This window comes from Podarcis cretensis (genome assembly GCF_951804945.1).
Source record: "Podarcis cretensis genome assembly, chromosome: 2".
Taxonomy (NCBI): Eukaryota; Metazoa; Chordata; class Lepidosauria; order Squamata; family Lacertidae; genus Podarcis; species Podarcis cretensis.
The window spans coordinates 11,052,876-11,073,218 of NC_137171.1; the positions used below are offsets into that span (position 1 = coordinate 11,052,876).

Genomic DNA, 20,343 nt, shown 5'->3' on the forward strand with positions numbered 1-20,343 from the left:
TGTAGTCCCAAAACATCTGGAGGGCCGAGTTTGCCTATGCCTGGTATAGATTTCTATGACCCCGCCCCCCAAGCCAAGGAGATAACTATCTATACCACCTTTAGAAGACATCTAAAGGCAGCCCAGTATAGGGAAGTTTTTTTATGTTTCATGTTTTATTATGTTTTTATATATGTTGTAAGCCACCCAGAGTAGCTTGGGGAGCCCAGTCAGATGGGCGGGGTATAAATAATAAAGTTGTTGTTAAAACAAAAAAAGGTGTTGTTGTTGTTGAATAGGACATTCCTATTTTCATTGGAGAAATGTTAGAGGGTATGCACCATTGCAACAACCTTAGGTGAAAGTTGATGTGGCACCATGGCTCAGATGCTGCCAGTTCAAATCTCAGCTAAGTTAGGAACTCGCAAGGTGGTCTTAGCCCAGCCACTCTTCTCTCAGCTTCATCCCTGCCCCCTCCATGTGTAATGTAAGGGAAATAACACTGACCTGTCATACAGGTTGTTAGGTTTGTTGAGGAATATGAAGTAAGGGTGTAGGCTTCAGTGCTACATGAAATGGAATATCACCCTCATCACCGCCACCGTCAACCGATGTCTCCGATGATCCTCTGTGCAAGAACAACAGGAGCCCTCTTCAGGTGTTCGCTCAGGTGAACAAGGAAGGGCGAGAACATGCTGACAAGCCAGCCTCCTTCTGGAACATCACCTTTCCTTTATCTGAAACCCCCCCCTCTCTCTCTCTGTGTGTGCTCTCCTCTACTGATAGAGATTCCTCCTGTACTTTAGAACCCGGATGATTCAGTGTTCTAAATCACTTGGGGATCTTAGCCAATAGTGACGGGTGAAACTGCCAATTTTGATTCTTCCTAGTTTCTCATTTTTTCAGTCCTAACGCCAGTTCTTCACATTTACAGCCTGTCATTTTCTTTTTAAAGAAGGTCCTCACAAGAATTGTTTGACATTTTAGTGCATTTTTCTTCTGACACACACATTTTTAAATGAAATTTTGCTTAATATAGCTGATTTCCCCTAATATACTGCATTTTATGTTCTATTTTCTATGCATTTTGAGGCAAAGTTTTCCCTAACATGCACATTTTTGTACACAATGGTTGGAGAACTGCATTGTGAAATTCAGAGACGTACCAATTTCCAGGAATAGCTGTGTTTCGATTTACTCATTGTTTTGAGAAATGCACCTTGGATGGTTTCTAAGTAAAATGTGAACAGAAGTGATTTTCTCCTCGATCCCTAATACCCAGTGGTCTCCACTCCCCAGATCCAAATTCTCTGAAAGTCTGAACCCTGGAACAAGGTAAACAAACATTCAGCAACATGATTTCATCTGCAATATTCATTTCAGATTCACGCATGGGGTGGCGTTCTGTTTGTCTCCGATGGTTCCTTGTTTGTTTTCTGTTGCTGACAAGACCAGTAAAATTTGAACAGCTCTGTCAATCTTTCCTCAAATGATGACTTGTTTTTTGAGAGTATGAAATAGATAAATAGAAGGTTTCCCCCCAAAAAACTATTGCTGCCTCATTCACTGGTATCAGCAGAACAACAACACTTATAAAGGCTGCAACTCACAAATCACTTTCTCTTGAATACTTTTGTTGACATCAAGGGAGTTTTTAATGAGTGAATGTTTTATGGATTACAGTTTCCATGATCATATTCCTCCTAGCGCAGTTGGCCTACCGAACAATATCAACATCCAATATTTATCTTCTCAGCTGCACGCACACTTTTAAAGCACATGTCTCCCTACCCTCAAAGAATTCTGCCGCTGTAGTTTGATAAGGGTTGTTGAGCATTGTAACTCTGTGAGGGATAAACTACAGTGTCAAGCAGGGGTGGCCTATCCTGTATCACCACCTGAGGCAGAATGGGAAGGCCTTGCCCCATTGCTGAAGCCACTCCTGCCTTGGTGTGTGGCGGCTAGGGTTGCCATATTTCAAAAAGTGAAACTTGCAGTTGAGCTGAAATTAGCCAGAAACAGCGGCGTAGCGTGGGTTGTCAGCACCCGGGGCAAGGCAAGTAATTTGTGCCCCCTAACCCGGGGCAAGGCAAGTAATTTGCGCCCCTAACCCCTAACCTGCCGCTGCCAGCTTCTTCTTGTTGCTGCCTGGGCTGGGGTATTTACGGTAAGGTAGCCACGGCGGTGGCGGCGGGTCCGTGTCAGGTGATCTGAGGCGAGTTGCCGCTCGCGCTGCCGCCCAAACGATGCCGCTTGCCCAGAGGAGGAGGGCAGAGAGGCGAGGAAAATGCAACATGGCCCAGCAGCTGCAGCAGCAGCAGCGGCGGCGGGGCTGTGAGGAGGGGCTGCCTGGCGCGCCCTCCGCGGCCCTGATGCGCGGGGATCGTGGCGAGCGATGAGAGCCGCTGCCTGCTGGACACCTTCAGCCCGGACGCAGGCACAGCTCGTCGGTTCCGCGAGACATGGGACTCTGCTACAGACTGTGCCCGAGGCTCTTCGGCGACTCCGGAGGCGGTGAGCGCCCCCCCCCCGATGTTGCGCCCGGTGCGCCCGGCCCCCCTGCACCCCCCACGCTACGCCACTGGCAAGAAACTAGACTTCTGATATGGGTTGCCATATTTATGGATTTTCCCTCTGGGGTTCCACCACCCAAAGCAGTTGCCACAGCCTGCCCCATGGGTGGGCAGGCCCTGGTGCCCATAATTCTTTGAGAGGAAGATGGTGCTTCAAATGTGCTTTAAATATATAGCATGTGCTAGTATGTGCACAGCCTCCGTTCCCGTCTGAATTTTAATGTTCTGAAGTCGCATGATGCAGTTCTCCTGCTAAGGCTAAGCAACTGCCTTCCATACCCTGTAAAACCCACCTAGGAACTGTTCATAAGCAGCTCTGAACTCCTCAGAGGAAATGTGGAGAAAAAGTGTAATAAGCCAAGCATGCAGAGTACTGATCAAAGCAAGATTTTAATTTCTCCATCTGGTATCTCCCCCTCATGAATCAAACGCCAACGCCAACAGTGCACACAAATAATAAATACATAATAAACCTGTGTCATCCTTCGGATAGTCCAGGCAAATTTAGAGGTAGATATTTTGTAATCGCTTTATTAACTTCTATAAACTTATGAAAATGCAGAGCTCCACACACACCCCACCCTTCTCAGTGGACAACCTGTGTTTTTCTGCTCTGAGATTGTAGGGATAAGGCCCAAATTTTGTTCTGAGCATAGGAAAGCTCTCATCAGCATCAGCAAGCATGGCCAATGACCAGGGCTGAGGGGACTTATAGTCCACACAGGCTAACCTTACTCTAGAGGATTGGTTGGTCCATACCCACTAATGTGGCATGTGGACCGATCTAAGCTGAGTTGCAAGAGCAGCAGTGCCAACATAGAAAGATGTGGCAAAAAAGCCATAAGAAATAGATTCCCAAGTGCATGTTTGGGTTAAAGCTGGGTCCCAGATTTGGAAAATATTGAAGACGATTGCTCTGAAGAGCAGCATGAATTGTGTGTGCTGATCAGAATATACCCATCCCTTTTCCTTCCCAGCTGACCCTGAAGAACATCTTGCTTCTTTCCCTTCTTCCGAATCCAATCCTTACTTTCAGCTAATGAAATGGCCATTGTTCCCCAGTACAGGAATGGCCTCTGAGAGCATGTTTGTGAGAGTTGTGTTATCTGTTATTTGATCATTGTTATGCTGTTGGAGACTGTTAACTATTTATGGCTGAAACAAAGTATTAAAAAAAGTGGACTCCAAAAGCAACACAATCTTATCCTGTGCCTCCGCAAGTTTGCTGGCTGCTTGATAGTGAAGGACGACAGATGTCCTCTCAGCCAAGGGTTGCATACTGTGAGGAAGATCCTGGCAGTGCAAGACCTTTGCATGAAACTCACTTCCACTCATACACGCCATGCTGGGATTGCAGCCTGAATGATATTCCATATTAAGGCAAATTAAGCCAGAGCTCACTTGCAAAACTATCTTTTCAAAATCTTTGCCGCTACACACTCCTCATTCCTAAGGCAATGACTGCTCCTTGTTCTGCCAGCACTATTTATAGCACAATTACCATCACTGTCATATTTTGCAAAGTCTGTGAATGTTTCTCTTCCTCTCTGTTTAATGAGGAAGTTGTTTTATATTCGGCAAATTGGGAGAAATTCTTGCCCTGGTATGGGCAAACAGCTTTGATGTCAACCAGTTGACACTGCCTTGTGAAAGGAATCACATGCAAGGGACTTGGTTGTTTATCTATTGAATACCCTCGTGCTTAAAGGTAGGTCTATCTTGGTGATTCACAAATGTGTGTGTGGGGGAATAGGTAAAAAACGTAAAGGACCGGGGGGGGGGGCATACTGGTGGCTCAGAGAGGTCTTGGGATGGGTCTGTCTGAGTTACCTTCAGTAAGCCAATATCACAACAAGAAAAGTCCCCCCCCCCAAGTGTTTTGCTTCTGAGCCAATCCCATGAAGTGACTTATGGACCCTGTTCTAAAACTCCACCAATTGGTCCCTTAAGTTTTGTCTCAGTGAAAATGCACACGATAAGGCTAACAGGGTCAACACCTGTGTCATCCACTTGATGGAGACACAGGAGCCAACTCCCAGGGACCAAGGTCCCTTCGGGGGGGGCAATAAAATATTTGAGGGGCCCGCCCCCCAAGTTGGTGGGCATTGCCATTCAAACGGTGTGCATGCACCACACCTGGCAATCAATTATGTGGGGTGGGGCTTACATGCCCCCTGCTAGAATATCTTATTCAAGTTGGCACCCCTGACTGGAGACGTTTCTATGAAGAGGTATCCTAAGCATTCCATGGTGTGCTGCTAGAATATTTATCAATAAATATGTTACTAAACATTAATGGAAACAGATTAATGGAGCCCAAGCCTCCAATTCCCTCCAAGGAAGCGTATTCTATCCTCCATTCAGAGTCCAGCAAGCAACAGAAATTTGGTAAGAAGTGTCATCAAACTGCATAGACTATTAGATATTAAACTAAACTGTACAGAAGACACAAGATGACACTGGCCAGCTAGGTACCTAAATCAGAGCTGGGAATGAAGAATCCACTCCCTTAAAAGATCATTTTGTGTGCTAGTGCAACCCTATGCCTATCTGCTCAGATGTAAGTCCCATATAAGTGACCTGGGATTAAGCCCCGTCAAACTCAGATGGTACCCACTTATTCTGATTAGTAGGGTTGCGCTGCTAGGTAACAGGAATGTGGAGGGTAACGACCTGAGAGGAGAATGTGATTTAAAAAGAAAGAAAGATGGAAGTGTGTGATTGTGTGTGCCCGGAACTTATGTGCCTGAAAATGCCTTGTTAATGTATTTCCTGGGTTTCTTGTGTAACTGCATGCGGGCACAACTCGCTGCAAAAGAACCCTGCCGTTCATCTGAACATCAGAGTATATAAATTATTTTGGATTTTCACCAGGCTGGTCCAGTAAAAAAATAGACTGATACGCACACATCCCTACTGAATTTCACCTGACAGCCCAATGTGCTGTTTGTCATCTTTGTGATCACAGGGGAACACTGATGTCCTTCCCTATCCTTCTCTGCAAAGATCCCTTACATCCCTTGAAGGGGACTTTGGGACTTGCACAACAATGCCAAGAGGCTCAGCGAATGCCTCTTTCTTTTCTTTCCCAGTCAAAGAGGTGGAGTGATGTTGTCCTCATTGCTCCTGCTCGGGGAGGATGCTGGAGAGGCAAGATCTGATTTGTCGGAAGAGGAAGAGCCCCGCCCAGCAGCAGTTCCCCACAGGAGGCCTTCTCTCTCTCTCTTCTTCTGCTTCATCCTGCGGTTCTGGAACCAGATCTTCACTTGGGATTCATTGAGAAATAAGGCCGAGGCAATTTCCACCCGGCGGGCTCGGCTCAGGTATTTGTTGAAGTGGAATTCCTTCTCCAGCTCTGTCAGCTGCTTGGTGGTGAAGTTGGTTCTGGGAGAGGAGTGGGGAGTTGTCCCGTCTGCTGTGGTATCATGTAACTTCACTAAGGATGAAAAGAAGGAAGCATCACTCAGGGTACTGAGTTTTACTCGGAGTAGACCACTTAGTTTCAATAGTTTGTAATTTCCGAGCACAATTCAAAGTGTTGGTGCTGACCTTTAAAACCCTAAACGGCCTCGGTCTTGTATACCTGAAGGAGCGTCTCCACCCCCATTGTTCTGCCCGGACACTGAGATCCAGCTCCAAGGGCCTTCTGGCAGTTCCCTCATTGCGAGAAGTAAGGTTACAGGGAACCAGACAGAGGGCCTTCTCGGTGGTGGTGCCCACCCTGTGGAACACCCTCCCTTCAGATGTGAAGGAAATAAGTAGCTATCCTATCTTTAAAAGACATCTGAAGGCAGCCCTGTTTTCTTCCTTAAAGTTTTAAATATTTAACACTGTATTGTTTTTAATACTTGATTGGGAGCCATCTAGAGTGGCTGTGGAAACCCAGATGGGCGGGGTATAAATAATAAATTATTATTATATTATTATTATTATAATCCTATGATCATTTTGTTTATTATTGCTGCTATTATTTGCCCCAGTCCATTTTCTACTCCAAAAAAACCCACTATGGCTTGACTCCCCACCTTTATTTAGAATATTTCTAAACCCCTTTATGAAAAAGCTCTCCATGTGGCATACACATAAAACTGGAAAGAAAACACAGCTAAAACCCCCAGTCTAATGAAAGACAAATATACATAAAGCCAGCATCATTAAAAACATAAACACACAAGTGTGCATAGAACCATCATGATTAAGAATAGATAAGATCAAGAGAACTTTTTTAAAAAAACAGATAAAGGTAACTTAATTATATGTCTAAATTAAATGGCATTAAAAAAATTTAAGAGCCAGTTTGACCAGATACTAATCAGTCTGGATGCATGATAAGATCCGGTTTTTAAATAGCTTTTGCCCTGAACACCTGAAGAATCTGCAGTGCAGAAAGCTTGCAACATTTTCAATGGCTGTTGGGGCAACTTGCTGTATGGGCAGGCCTGGACTGGCTGTGCCTTGAGGTCAGAACTGGATTTGTTCAAAGGAGTAGCAGGGTGGGGTGGCGGAAGCAATACTCTCTCGCACATGTTCCTGGTGCATCTCCAAAGCTAATCAGGAAAACCCATTATGCAAACTGTGCTCAGCCATTTTCCCTCCAAGACAGGCTATGTGGTTTGGTTCATACCTACCCTCCTCTCCCAACAGGCAATCCATAGCACAGGCTTCCACAGCCAATCAGGACTGGGTCAAGCAGCTGTGCCTTTTCCCCTGGCCTAAAGCCTTGGTTGGAGTCCGTTCTTTACATGCCCATCACTTCATGCATCTAGCAACAATTTGCATGAGCGAATGAGCCACTGCTGATCAAGCAGCACAGATTGATATGTCGCATCACCACAAACACCACACATTTCAGGGAAATGACTAGAATCTGTTCAGGAAATTAGAAATCAGGTGTTGTCTAGGCTTCTTGTATACGCAGGTCTTCAGAGAAGGTTAGAAATCTGGGATAGGAAGGGATGCTGGCTTGGATATTCAAGTGCCATTCCCCATCCCTGCCAATTCTGATACTGCTCTCTCCTCTTTCTGTGTCCCATTTTACACACAACCATAGCAGCAAACCCAAGTTTTCCACTGCGCATTCACCTGGAAGCTACAGCTGAGTGCATTCAGTGCATTCACCGAGGCATTTGCCAACATGTATTGGTGGCATATTTACATATATATTACTTTGCACATTTCAGGATGCCCTTAAGACACCTTAGAAAAATGTAGTGTGTGTTTTCTACCGGGGTGGGGAAGCTGTGGTCCTCTGGAGCTTGCTAGACTCCAACTCCCATCATCCCTGGCCATCATAGGAGCCAAATCCTAGGGGCCATGGAGGCTCCGTCCCCCACAATGAAATATTTGAGGGAGCCGGGCTCCCTCAAAGTTGATGGACATTCCCATTCAAATGGGGGGGGTGTGCACTGCCTCATGTGATCAATTATGCGAGGCAGGGCTTACCTGGGCCCCCCCACAATATTTTATTCAAGTTGGCACCCCTGCTGGCCATCAGCCATGCTGGCAGGAGCAGATGGGACCTGGAGACCAAAGAGCATATGAAGGACCAAAGCTTCCCCATTCATCCTTCTTTCATCATCAAGCCACTCTCATTCTTCCTGTTGACACTGTCTCAGTTTTTCCCCTATGTCTTATACTTCCTGGAGAGTGTCTCAAAGAATTAAATGCTGTGGGGAGAGAGAGGGAGTTAGGGCAAAGTGCTGACTGGTCCCTGCTGGGACTGGTGGGATTGAAGGTGGGGAGCCCAACAGTAGTGGACCAGAGCCAATGACAGGTAGCCAATGACAACTCAACTAATTCTAGAGTTGTCCTCCCTGCTGAATTCTGCAAGGCCAGGAGGAGGGAGGTAAGTAAGAAGGCAAGCAGGCAGGCAGGTGGGGGCTGGATGAGAGTAGACTGAGCTCTAGTGGAATAGTCTCAACTGAAGATTCCAAAATGATGCACTCTAAAGAGAAGCAACCAATGCACGGTGGCAAGAAAAGCAGATCTTCAGAGGAACACAACAGGATCTTTCGGGATGGGAGGCAGGTATATATCTTTAATAAACAAATAAATAAAACCATCTTGAGTTAGAGCACATGGATACCTCAATACCATAACACTTCAATACCTCCAGGGTTGGCTCTCCCCATCTTAATTGACCTGGACCCTGCGACCATCATCTGACCCCTTCTTCATGTGCCTCTTCAAAAGCTTCTGAGGGTGGCAACACAAGAATGGCCTTATCTGGGGAATGCTCTCCCCAGGGTGGCTCGCCTGGCACCTTCATTATGTACGTATATTTTTAGGCACCAGGCAAAAATATTCCTCTTCTCCCAGGCCTTTGCCTAATTAATCAACCTATGGCCGCCAAAACTGTGTGTTGGGGGCGTTGATTTGTTTGTGCATTTTTGTGCTTTTATACTGTAAACCACCCTGTGATCCTCAAATGAAGGGTGCTATAGAAATGTAATGAAGGAAGAGGAGGAGGACTGTTCCAAGGCTACCTTCCCCAACTTGGTGCCCCCAAGATGTTGCCAAACTACACATCCCATAACCTCTGACCACATCAAAGTGCAAGTAGAAAAATAGGTACCGCTCCAGCGGGAAGGTAAACGGCGTTTCCGTGCGCTGCTCTGGTTTCGCCAGAAGCGGCTTAGTCATGCTGGCCACATGACCTGGAAGCTGTACGCCGGCTCCCTCGGCCAGTAAAGTGAGATGAGCACCGCAACCCCAGAGTCGGCCACAACTGGACCTAATGGTCAGGGGTCCCTTTACCTTTACTATCTTGAAAGTTTGGAATCTTGAGTGAAGGAATTGGGCAGAATAGTGTGTGGGCATCCCTCCCCCTCAAGAGTTGAACGGTGTTTGCTACCTGTCTTGCTTCCTACACACCAGGATCGTTGCCCTAACAGGAGCTATTAACTCGCTCAGTGCCACAACCATAACTCATCCCGGTTCTAAAGCCAAGGAAGCGTCTCTTCAGCTTGGTGGACTGTTGTTTTTTTTAAAAAAAAAACACACAAAAACAAAACCGTACTTGCCTTTCCCTCTTGTGTTAGGAGGTGTGGAATGGATGTGAGCTAAACTTCAGCTGCCTTGGGCCGAAGGAGCCAACACAACCGTTAGCCAAGCTTTGAAAGGACGAACTCACTTGAAAGGGGACAGAGTTTTGATAGATGTGGCGGGCCAGAGCAGAGGGCAATGTTTAAAGATCTGGATTATGTTTAGAAGAAAATGGCCTTCGCTTTGAAATGAAACAAAACGTCTTTTCCCCTGGCCCCGCCCCGCCCCATTTTGTCTTATGCAGCTTTCTAAATTGCAGAGACGGAACACGAATTCGACTTCTTCTAAATATGTTGGTATCTCGAGCGCCTGTATTTAATTCCCCCCACTTCCAACGCAGACATTTCTCAAGGCTTTCCTATCCTTACAAAACATAAGCTTAAAAACACACACAAAAACTGCCATTTTTATTATTTGTTTTTTCCACCTACAGAAAAATAACAAGAAGAAAAGAATCTCCTTCACGTGACTTACTTTCCCGAGCTTGGAAACAAGCGAATGCATCATTTTTTTTAAGAGTCATATTAAACACAAATAAACACGCTGGCACCATAAAGATATGCCAGTTTTTTGGATCAGGTCTCAGCCTATATTAAAAATTATACGCCCGCCACACTTTTTATTGTCTTTGTTTATCTTCCCCCGTTTCCATGATAAACAATGGGGAAAGTGTTTATATTGTTAAAGGCAGCAACAAACAAAAGGTGTGCGTTTGTTGGTGTGCATGCATATGTGTGTATGTATATATAATGATATTAAAAGCGTATTATACAGACACGGGGGACCACCAGTTCCTTGAAAGTGGAGAAGTCCTCCTCTGCTTGGAAACAGAGATATGGTCAAGATCCACAGAAGACAACAATATTTTCCCCCGCCGAGATCTCTCTACTATCAGGAATATAGGAAGCCCCGAATAGAGAACGCATCTCCAAGGCTGACAGATCTGGAAAGGCGAAGGATCGTGGCGACCTCCCCCGCTTTCCCTAAAACTTGGAGGAACTTCGGACTTCACAATGTAAACGAGCTTTAGAAAATTTCGACACAAATCAGATGTCTTTCAATGAATTACTTTGTATTCTTTCTCTTCTATTTTTTTAAAAAACCTTACCCCCCCAAAACAGCTATAGGAAATGACGGTTTTTGTCTGTATGTCCTCGTAATGGTTTTGGAAACAATTAATAAATATTCCTAATTTAAACATTAAAAAACACCCTATAAAACAAGCAAGTAAACAAGTAAACCCCACCGCCAGTCGCGAAGCAACTTAATCTTATTGCCCCACCGGAGGAGAAAAAGGAGAAGAAGAGTTGGATCTTTTCGGATCGAATTATATTCAGGAGCACAAGGAATCCTCCAGAATAAATTTCACAAGGCGAAACGAAAGAAAGTATAGTAGTTCGGGAAAGAAAATGGTTCCATTCTCTCTCTCTCTCTCTCTCTCTCTCTCTCTCTCTCTCTCTCTCTCTCTGTTTCTCTCTCTCTTTCTTTCTGTTTGTGTGTGTGTGCATTATATGCATCATTAAGAAGTTCGCACACCAAAATCTTTCTGGATGCAGGGGCACTGAAATCTGTAGCCCGTTTCTCTCCGATTTCTGGTTTCCGGGGCTCCCTTTACGCGCGCCGTTTACGGCGAAAGAGAGACGGCCAAGACGCGCGCCTATCAAAGTATCCAATCGCTCTCCGCTTTGGAGTTACAGGAAGTTTGGTCTCCCAGGTCGGAATGCGGGCGGGCGCCCTCTTTGATGGGTGGGGGATGTCGTACATTGTCCAGTTTGGTTAATGATTCCTTAATCTTGCAGCCTTTTCCCGTTCAAGGGCTTAACAACTGATCCCGGTTTGGGGCTGGGAGAGCCCTACTCCCGAGTCTACCTCCTCCGAAAGGACGAGACTGGCTACCGTGGCTCTGTTTCATTTTGGGGACATACTTCTCTTGTCTTCTCCCTCCCAGAGGGACTGTCAGAGTGTGTGCATAAATTCTATTACCTACCCACCCCAAAGATAAAATAACCGCAGAAAGGACAAACTGGTCGAGGAACGAACGAACAAGCCCCAGTCACAAAACAGCAACAAGAACGCTCAGCTCTCCAGAATCCCGTTGGGAACAACAGTTATATTAAATAAAGAAATCTCCATCCAGCACTTAGTAACTCTGCTTGACTTTAGAAACTTTCAGGCCCTGGTGATCCCACAGAAAGAAAGCGGCGCGCGGATCCAACATAGACCGTGAAAGATTTTGCTTCGGATCCCAACCTGTTGTTTGGAAGTTCAGCAGACTTTCAGAAATTTCTCCCCTCGTCCCCGAAATCCATGAGGACTATGATGAGCCTGCTATTTGGCAACAAACAAGCACTATGCACAACATTCACACAGGCATCAAGAGGTCACGTGCGTGTTAAGATCCGCTGGCGACGGCCGCGTCAAAAGAACCTAGAACTCGCATCTCCTCGTCAAGAGACAATTTCACCTATTTTTAAATGTATTTGTGTTGGGGTGGTTAAAGTTCGCCAGGCGTGGATGGTGTAGCGCTGACAGATTGAAATGGGGCAAGTTGGGGGGGGAGGGGGGCTAGGAGAGAGAAATTGATCGTTTCTGGTAATATCTGAATGGTTCCTTCTCCCACGATTTCGTGTGTCGGAAGGAGGGTTAAAATTATGCTACATTTAACGTTCCGATATCTTAAACATATTTATTTGGGAGTAACTCCTTTTTTGGGGTGGGGGAAAGTTTACCAGAAAGTTTAACTTTAGCTGCAGTCGAAACCCGTTAGTATCCATGGTGCGCTGCCGATACTTCAGTCTGTAGGTTTGCACTTTTGAGAGGTCGTTACAAAGTTTCCGCCTCTACTTTGGTGGATGTATTTTTTATTTTTTATTTTACATCTATCTATCACATTCAGAACAAAAACTGGGCATTAAAAAAAACCCCGAAATACAAATACTATTTTGAAACAATAAATTGCCAGCGTTTTCATGATCGCCAGACAGTCGATTCCTAACCAAATGCTTGCTTGAGGGCACCCATTCTGAACAATAAATAGTTTAAAATTCTCTCTGAATGGGTAACTTGAAGGGAAATTACCCCTCGCGTTATCCTTTCAAAGGGAGACCCAAGACCCCCGTTTAAAGCCAAAACGAACATACAACAAAAATCACGACAAAACGCTGTTTATTTTTTATTTAAGGATTGCTCTCTCTCTCTCTCTCTTTTTCTGGCTCTGCCTCAAATCCTTATGCTCCGAGAATGCTAAATCGCCTTCGCATTAGCCGTGAGAATAAGTTATTACAATCGCCAAACGTGAGCTGCTTAGAAATCAGACGCCCAATGGATACAGACATCTCCGCGCGTGATAGATGACTTTCTATTACCAATTTGAGGTACCTGGAGTATCCGGTGATGTTGCGCGCGCGCCAGCTACTCATCCAATTAGATCCGAGCGGGGCCTGCTCGCCAACAACTCACCTGTTCTTCTTCGGGGCGGATTCCTCTGAACTTTCATCCATTCAAAAGTTTCCATCTCTCCGCCAACCTCCCGAGGCGGACCCCTCCCCTCCCCTTGGGCTCTCCAAGAGCTGACGGGCTGAGCCAAGAGGATTTTCTCTTGGCTACCTGAGTACTGGGGGTCCATCAGCCGAGCCCCGAAGGGATGTCCTTCTGGGAAACAAGCTGGGTACACCGAGGAAGAGGAGGAAAAAGAAGAAGAAGGGGCGGGGAAGTCTCTGTCCCCATAGCTAAGTGGGTAGGGGGCACCGAGGGAGTTGCAGCTGGAAGGGGGAGAAGTCACTCCGGATCTACCTACGTCGGGCGGGCTGGGTCCAGCCCAGAGGTAATCGTGGGGTGGGCGAGGCATGCGAGAGGAGTGATGGGGCTGGTTGGCTGGGGAGTGGGGAGGAGAAGGTCCCCCTGGGAGATCCCGCCCCATCTCCTCGCCTCTGTCCCCAGAGCAGCAGCAGCGCTTCCTCTCCGGCTGTCGCTGCCTTCCAGAGAGTGTCCCCGTGAAGTGGCCACTGCCCCCTGCCCCACACACCAGCTCTAGGAAGGGGCGATCCGTCATCCTGCCTTAATGGGCTTCCCTGCCCCTTTCGCCCAGCTCGGCGTCCCCCCCACCCCCACCTTTGGACCTGCTTTCACCATGTCAAATTGGACATTTCCCTACCCTCACCGCGCACTTCCCAAGGAGGCGGGGGTGGGGTGGGGGGCTACAAGCCCTGCGCGCAGAGATTTGCTTGGGGGGGGGGCGCAGAGAATGTTGGCTGAGACAAGAAAGCCAGCTGAAATTCGATACATTGAGAGCCACGTGACGGGCGCTTGGCCAATGGCCAAGGTTCACTAAGGGGTGGGGGGAGGCACTGTTTGATGAGCTAATGGCAGCAATTTGTAACTTTCAGTCTCTCTCTGGGCAAACACACAAGAGGGATGAGAGAGAGAGAGAGAGAGAGAGAGAGAGAGAGAGAGAGAGTGTGGTGGCGCTTCTGCAACTGATCTCTCTCTGGGCTGCGAGAAATGGACGCACTCATATCTCCTCCCCATGCTGCTGGAATATCTACCGGGAAGCTAAAGGTGAGTCCATTTTTATTCCGTCTGTTGCATCTTTAGAGCGGGTTGTCTCCTAAAGGAGCATCTCCTCCCCCCCCTCTAAGTCCCCACACTCTCTCCCTCCTTCCGAAAGCGAATCTCGGTGCCATTAAGTACCCAGCCATAATACACCGTTTCATCTTAATTTAGCTGATGAAGTTTGCAATTACTTTTTGCAATGAAAATAGATGCGCAGGGTTGGATAGCTGTGCCTGCATGTGCGCGCGTGGTGGGGGGGGGTAGGGTGCGAGGAGGAGCTGAAGTAAGCGAGAGGACCGCAAACTTTGTGACATCTCTCAAAAGTGGGGTGGGGAAAAGGGAGACGGAGACACTGCGAAACACCGTTACGACTTTTTCTGCAAATAAAGCTTGCATGTGGAGGGCCTGAGAGTATCTACTTAAAAAGGGGGGGAAACACTCACCCGGATCTATTAGAATTGCAAATGAAGGTTACAAAAAAGTAAAATAAAATAAAAACCCTCCCCCAGGCACACATTTGCAATGCAACCTGTCTCTTGGAAGGGGTGTGTGTGTGTGTTGTTGTTGTTGTTGTTGTTGTTGTTTTGGTTTTACACTGGCAGATTCTCCTGTAAGTTGATTGGGTAGGATATTTCTAATTGAAATAAAAACGATTGCCTGTATTTTGAGAGGGAATCCATGGAGCGTAGAAAATGCAACAGAAGATAGGGACGGTAGAAGTATATTTAAATGCCTACTTCTAATGTACAGTTAAATTCATCTGATGAATGATGGGGGCAATAGCAGGTAGGGCCCACCCCCAATATTTTGAATGTAATAATGTTATTGGATTAAGATAGGAATCTTTGAGCTGCAGAGCCATATAGACCTGATATAAAACAGTAATAACATCTCTTAAAAATAAAAACTGGCTGTCCATGTGTTCTGTATTCCAGGCACGTTTCCTAGAGCCTACCATTCTTACTTACAAGAAGTATTCATCTAAATCACTATTAATAAGGGACAGTTACAAGTTAATTGGCATTAAAATAATTCATTTCAATTTGTTAATATTAAATGAACAGATAGCACGCTTGCTTAAAACCAACTCATGTACAGCTTTTCTTTATTGGCACGATTATGGGAGAAGAATTGCTGGAAGGTCTGGAGAAACTTATGTGGTGGTGAGTGCGTGTGGCACCTTTGATCATGTGATGACTGTAATATCAAGTGACACCCTACATATGTGAAAACTTTAAAAGCCGTCACAGATGGAACAGCACAGAGGTTTTATCCCCCCTAAAATACAGTGCTGTTTAAGGGAGGCAGTTCACATATTCAGCTACAAGTACATCAAGTAAGTAACCTAGTGTTGTTCATGTGAGCTAGACTTCAGTTTTGCCACAGAGAACTTCACAATTCAAAGGAATTCTTATACACAGAAATACACTTGAGTGTCAGGAATACATAAATGTTTAACTTCCCCATCTCAGAGCCTGCTATAAAGCTCCACCATTCATTAAAGAAGCCTCCCTCCACTGAAGAAGAAAAATGAAAGTTTCACAGTGCACATTCATGTACATCACTGTTTCTTACGTGAACTTCCTCCAGTGAAAAGGGATTTTTATTGAAGGTGATGCAGAATCTCTGTCATGGTTAGTTGCAGTCATCCAAGTGTGCTTGTGAGGATGCATCCTGACTTTGTAAAGATTTGAGCACCATGGGGAAAGCACCGGAAATTGCTTCTGTGGGCTAGTTCTCATGAGGATGCTAGTTGCTCCTTAGGTAAAGGTAAAGGGACCCCTGACCATTAGGTCCAGTCGTAGCCGACTCTGGGGTTGCGACGCTCATCTCGCTTTATTGGCCGAGGGAGCCGATGTACAGCTTCCGGGTCATGTGGCCAGCATGACTAAGCCGCTTCTGGCAAACCAGAGCAGCACACGGAAACACCGTTTACCTTCCCGCTGGAGCGGTACCTATTTATCTACTTACCCTTTGACGTGCTTTCGAACTGCTAGGTTGGCAGGAGCTGGGACCGAGCAATGGGAGCTCACCCCGCCGCAGGGATTCGAACCGCCAACCTTCTGATTGGCAAGTCCTAGGCTCTGTGGTTTAACCCACAGTGCCACATGCGTCCCTTTTAGTTGCTCCTTAACTGTACCTTAAATTGATTACCCGTGAATGTGCCATCAAAGACAGGATTTACCACTGATTTACCTAGAAGGTTCCATGGAAGTTGTGATGAGAAACCATGTGATGTAAACACGTGCTCTGTGCTTCCAGAGTGGCTATTTCACATGAAAAGTCCATTCGCTGAACGAGCTTCCTCTGTGGACCAACCCCCATGGATTGGTCTGCCTCCACTCCAGAATTCTTTCCTTCTCCAGAATCCAGTGTGAGCTTCCCAATTGTTATTATACAGCATAGTCTTCCTCTTATTTGTAGAAAATGTTCAGGTATCAAACAGTGGCAGATTTAGCTGATGAAATGTGGACTCTAATCACTACTCTGCCTTTGAGTTGCATCTCAGCCTTCATGCCTCTGCCTGTAAAATTGGAGTCACTGGGAATGAGCAGATTGGTAAACATTTGATATCTTAATCCTAGAAAATTTTTATCTCTGGTTCTACATGACCCTTTCTGATGTCCTTGAATAAGATTTGAGGAGTTCATACCAAGCTCTTAAAGTGTGCTCTCACTTTTAGATGTTTCCTTATAACTAGGAAGTCTAATCAAATTCTGAAACCCCACATCCTAGCATTGATTTTATTGGAGAGGGTGAATCTTCTGCTGTTGGAATCCATTAGGTTTCAATTCTGCCTCCCCCTCAGCTGGGTTGGTGAGGTATCCTGTTTCCCATCTGTTTATTTCTTGCAGAGCTAAACTGTGTATTATGGGATGGGGTGGTGAGGAGGGAGGGAGGGAGGAGAGCTTGATTCATACTTACAGAATTCTGCCTCTCTAATTCATTCGGCAGCATTTCTTCCACATTGCCTGTCAGCTGAAACTTGGATGCAGATGGACCTGGATTGCCTGCCATAGATGTCAGAGAGAGAGAGAGACCTGGTGGCAAATATATCAACAACAAAAAATAAGTCAACATGTGCTTCGGTCTTTTGCCTTCTGCAGATACAATCAGAGATGATGGGCCTGTCTTTTGCCAACGCACCTGCACTCTCACACACATGCAGCCACTGGATTATGCCATTGGGCTAAAGCCACAGAAAGCAACTTGTGGCATCATTCTTCGGCCTAAAGACAGGAGGTAATATGACATAGCTCTGTTCTTAGACCCAGAGCTTATCAGGCTTCGCCATGAATATTTCCCCCCTCTGCTGATGCAAATGAAGGGTTGTTGTTTTTTAAAAGAGTTTTGCTTGTTGCTTCACTGATTTGCTTGCAATGTTTATACTGTTCAGTGTTTTCTGTTTATTTATTGCTGTAACCTGCCTTGTGAGGGTTATACCTTGAAAGGTGAGATACATTGCAGTCTTTACACCTGGCATGGATAGTTGGTGCTCTTTATGCTAAGGTTGCAGGTTCAATCCCCATATGGGGCAGCTGCATATTCCTGCATTTCAAGGGGTTGGACTAGATGGTCCTCAGGGTCCCTTCCAACACTACAGTTCTATGATTCTATGGTTCTTGGACCTCTCCCCAAACTATACCCTCTTCCTCCAGGCCAGACATACACCTTTGACATTGCCACACCCCCCAAGTGTTTTTGCCTGGCTGGAATGTGTCCTTGAATTCTGATGATGTCTCTTGCTTGTCTGGTTGGAGGGGTATGTGAATGTATGTAGAAACTAGTCTACTGCACAAAGGTAAAATTTTGCTCCACCCACATTTGCCTCTGGCTCCTCCCACCACTGGAATATGGCCCCTAAGTATGTGGCCCTCAGCTGAAAAAGGTTCCTTATCCTTGCTGTAGAAATCAGTGGCCTTTCTCCAGGTAAGTGGGAATAGGGTTGCAGCCTAAAAAAAATAAAAATAAAAATATGTCCCTTACAGACTGGAATGTGACTTATTATTTGCCAGGCATGGAATGGAGGGAGGGGAAGGGTACATGATGGGGAACCACATTTTACATATATTCTTAGCAGAGTACCGGCTGGTTCTACTTCTGTGTGGATTTTCACTATACGTGTCAGGGGTGGGTGCCTCAAACAGGTCAGTAATAACTCACGTGGCATCAGTGAAGTTAGCTTTTTATTCAAAGAAGCAAACAGCTCAGGAGGCCATGCCTAGTGAGCACAGCAACTCTTCCTAGCAGATCTTGCCCCCAGTGAGGCAGTTGTGAGGACTGAAGGTCCCCACCTTCCCACAGTTGCCTCCCCCTTTCCCAGGTGCTTCCCAAGCAATCTGAGACTCCATGGATGTGCCTGTCTCTGCTCTGCCCTTTTCATACCTCTTCTGGTCCTGGGAGATCAGTGAGGAGGGGAGATCCCCTGGCTTCTTCAGCAGCCTGCCTGATGTCTGCCCCTTGGCCTCCCTCCTCTTCAGCCTCCGCTTCTGCCTCTGATTCTGGACTGCTCTCTGCCATAGACTCTCCCTGCTCACGAAACCCTGTTGCCTCTTCTCCTTCTGAAACCACCTCCACCCAGTCCGCTCCCTCCTCTCCATCTGACCACTTATCATCATCCCACCACCAATTCCTTGGCTCTGAGCCTTGTTCCCTTTGGGGGTTCCCCAACTGATGCCTCTGCATCTAGCCAGTCCATTATAATATGCTACTTTGGGTACCAATCTTTGCTATCTAGAATATAAATAACTAAGTACATACATAACATTGAAAGAGGAGCTGCCTCTGTTAAACTGGGAAGGTTGAGACATATGCCTGTGCGTATGTTGCTCAAGATTTTGCCATGCATTTAAATATTTAGTGCAATGTTTATTAAAAGGAGGGTGGGAGTAGGTCATGCCAGCTTCAGAAAATTGATGTTTTTCAATATCGGGTAATATTAACAAGATATTGCACCAGGCAGCTTCTTGTCAGCCAGCCCACAGGAGTAGTAAATGATGTATGGGAAGTTTAAAACTTGAGAGTGTTTTCTTCTTTGACCAGGCTTGGCTCCAACAGTCCATTGCCCTGTCCAATATAAGCTGTGTGCATGTTATGGCTCAGTCAGCAAAGCAGAGACCTTTTGCACAAGGAAACAATTGGCTGGATCCAAATGTTCTTTTTCTCAGATGGAATCCTTCTTTCAGAGCAAGGGACTCTTTGGATTTAACCCACTGCAAGCATATGATGCCCCAAAGATCATGCATTCTCAAGAGTCATTTGGGAACAGAAACCACTATATCACTTCTCCTTCAATCAAAATAGGAAGAGGCAATGTTAAAAAGTAGCCAAAGCCTACATCAATTTCCCCTCCCCAATGGCTTCAATTTTGCTTTCACTGGACCATTTTTGGAGGGGGGGGGATTTGCTTTATAGTGACTGAAAGGGTTACCATCCTGCATTTCTTGTGGAAATATGCAACAGATAGTAAAGGGTGGGGTGGGAAAAGAGAACTTAAAACAATTATTTGCTGCATTAAAAAAAAAAAATTCTATATATTAACCCCCCACTTTTATTCAAGGTGAATTATATGTGTATCGTTATTAATTTTATTGTATTTTATTATCCATTATATATTGCTCTGCTGAGAGCCCATTGGCCTGAGAATGCGGGAATAATAACAATAACAACAACAACAACAACAACAACAACAATAACAACAATAATTCTATAGTTAGTATGCACAGTATTTTTCCAGCTTTAGAAACATGGAACATTTATCCCCCCCCAAAAAAAAACCATCAAGAAAAAGCCCAGTTTCCACTGTGTGCAATAATAAACTTTATGCAAATTTATGTATTTATTCCATTTACTTCTATCCAGTTTTTCTTCCTGCAGACTCCCAAAGGGGCTTATGTAAATAATCGAATTAAAATAAAACCATAATGAAATGTCAGTAAAATATACAACTAAAACCAACAATCAGCTAGTCAAATGATAGAAAGATACAGGTAAACAATTTTAGCTGAATATGATATCCAGCGCAGCATTATATGTATCTAATCAGAAATTAGTCCAATTGAGCAAAAATGGGGCGTACTTTCAGCTCAGTGGGTTCAGGACTGCAGCAAAAATACTGCTTTTAGTCCATGAAGCATCAGATGAAAATGAGAAAGGTCTTCCTCTCCCTTCTCAAAAACTTGCATTGGCCTGGCCT

General features: G+C 45.6%; 1 protein-coding gene and 3 long non-coding RNA genes across 4 annotated transcripts in view; 3 read left to right on the forward strand and 1 right to left on the reverse strand.

Annotated features, from left to right (window-relative positions):
- Window positions 1-20,343, forward strand: part of LOC307210810 — a 554,287-nt gene that overhangs the window by 228,902 nt on the left and 305,042 nt on the right. The gene's annotated exons all lie outside the window — the stretch shown is intronic.
- Window positions 2,924-13,793, reverse strand: LOC307210726 (homeobox protein Hox-B1-like). Its single transcript, XM_079966888.1, has 2 exons — window positions 13,056-13,793; window positions 2,924-5,988 (listed from the first exon to the last, which is right to left on the reverse strand). The coding sequence occupies exons 1-2, from the start codon at window positions 13,645-13,647 to the stop codon at window positions 5,645-5,647; spliced, it is 936 nt and encodes a 311-aa protein (XP_079823014.1). The 5' UTR covers window positions 13,648-13,793; the 3' UTR covers window positions 2,924-5,644.
- LOC307210785 lies at window positions 8,340-11,732 on the forward strand. Its single transcript, XR_013836109.1, has 2 exons — window positions 8,340-8,579; window positions 11,396-11,732. It is a non-coding gene; the product is annotated as an uncharacterized lncRNA (long non-coding RNA).
- LOC307210780 lies at window positions 13,185-18,135 on the forward strand. The gene is made up of 3 exons (XR_013836101.1): window positions 13,185-13,328; window positions 13,982-14,153; window positions 17,103-18,135. It is a non-coding gene; the product is annotated as an uncharacterized lncRNA (long non-coding RNA).

Bases quoted from the DNA above. Each gene is read 5' to 3' on its own strand.
- LOC307210726 (XM_079966888.1), bottom strand. From the start codon at position 13,647: ATGACGGATCGCCCCTTCCTAGAGCTGGTGTGTGGGGCAGGGGGCAGT. The intron at 5,989-13,055 runs GTGAGTTGTTGG...TTTCATCCTTAG, and splicing joins TCCGCCCCGAAGAAGAACAG to TGAAGTTACATGATACCACA.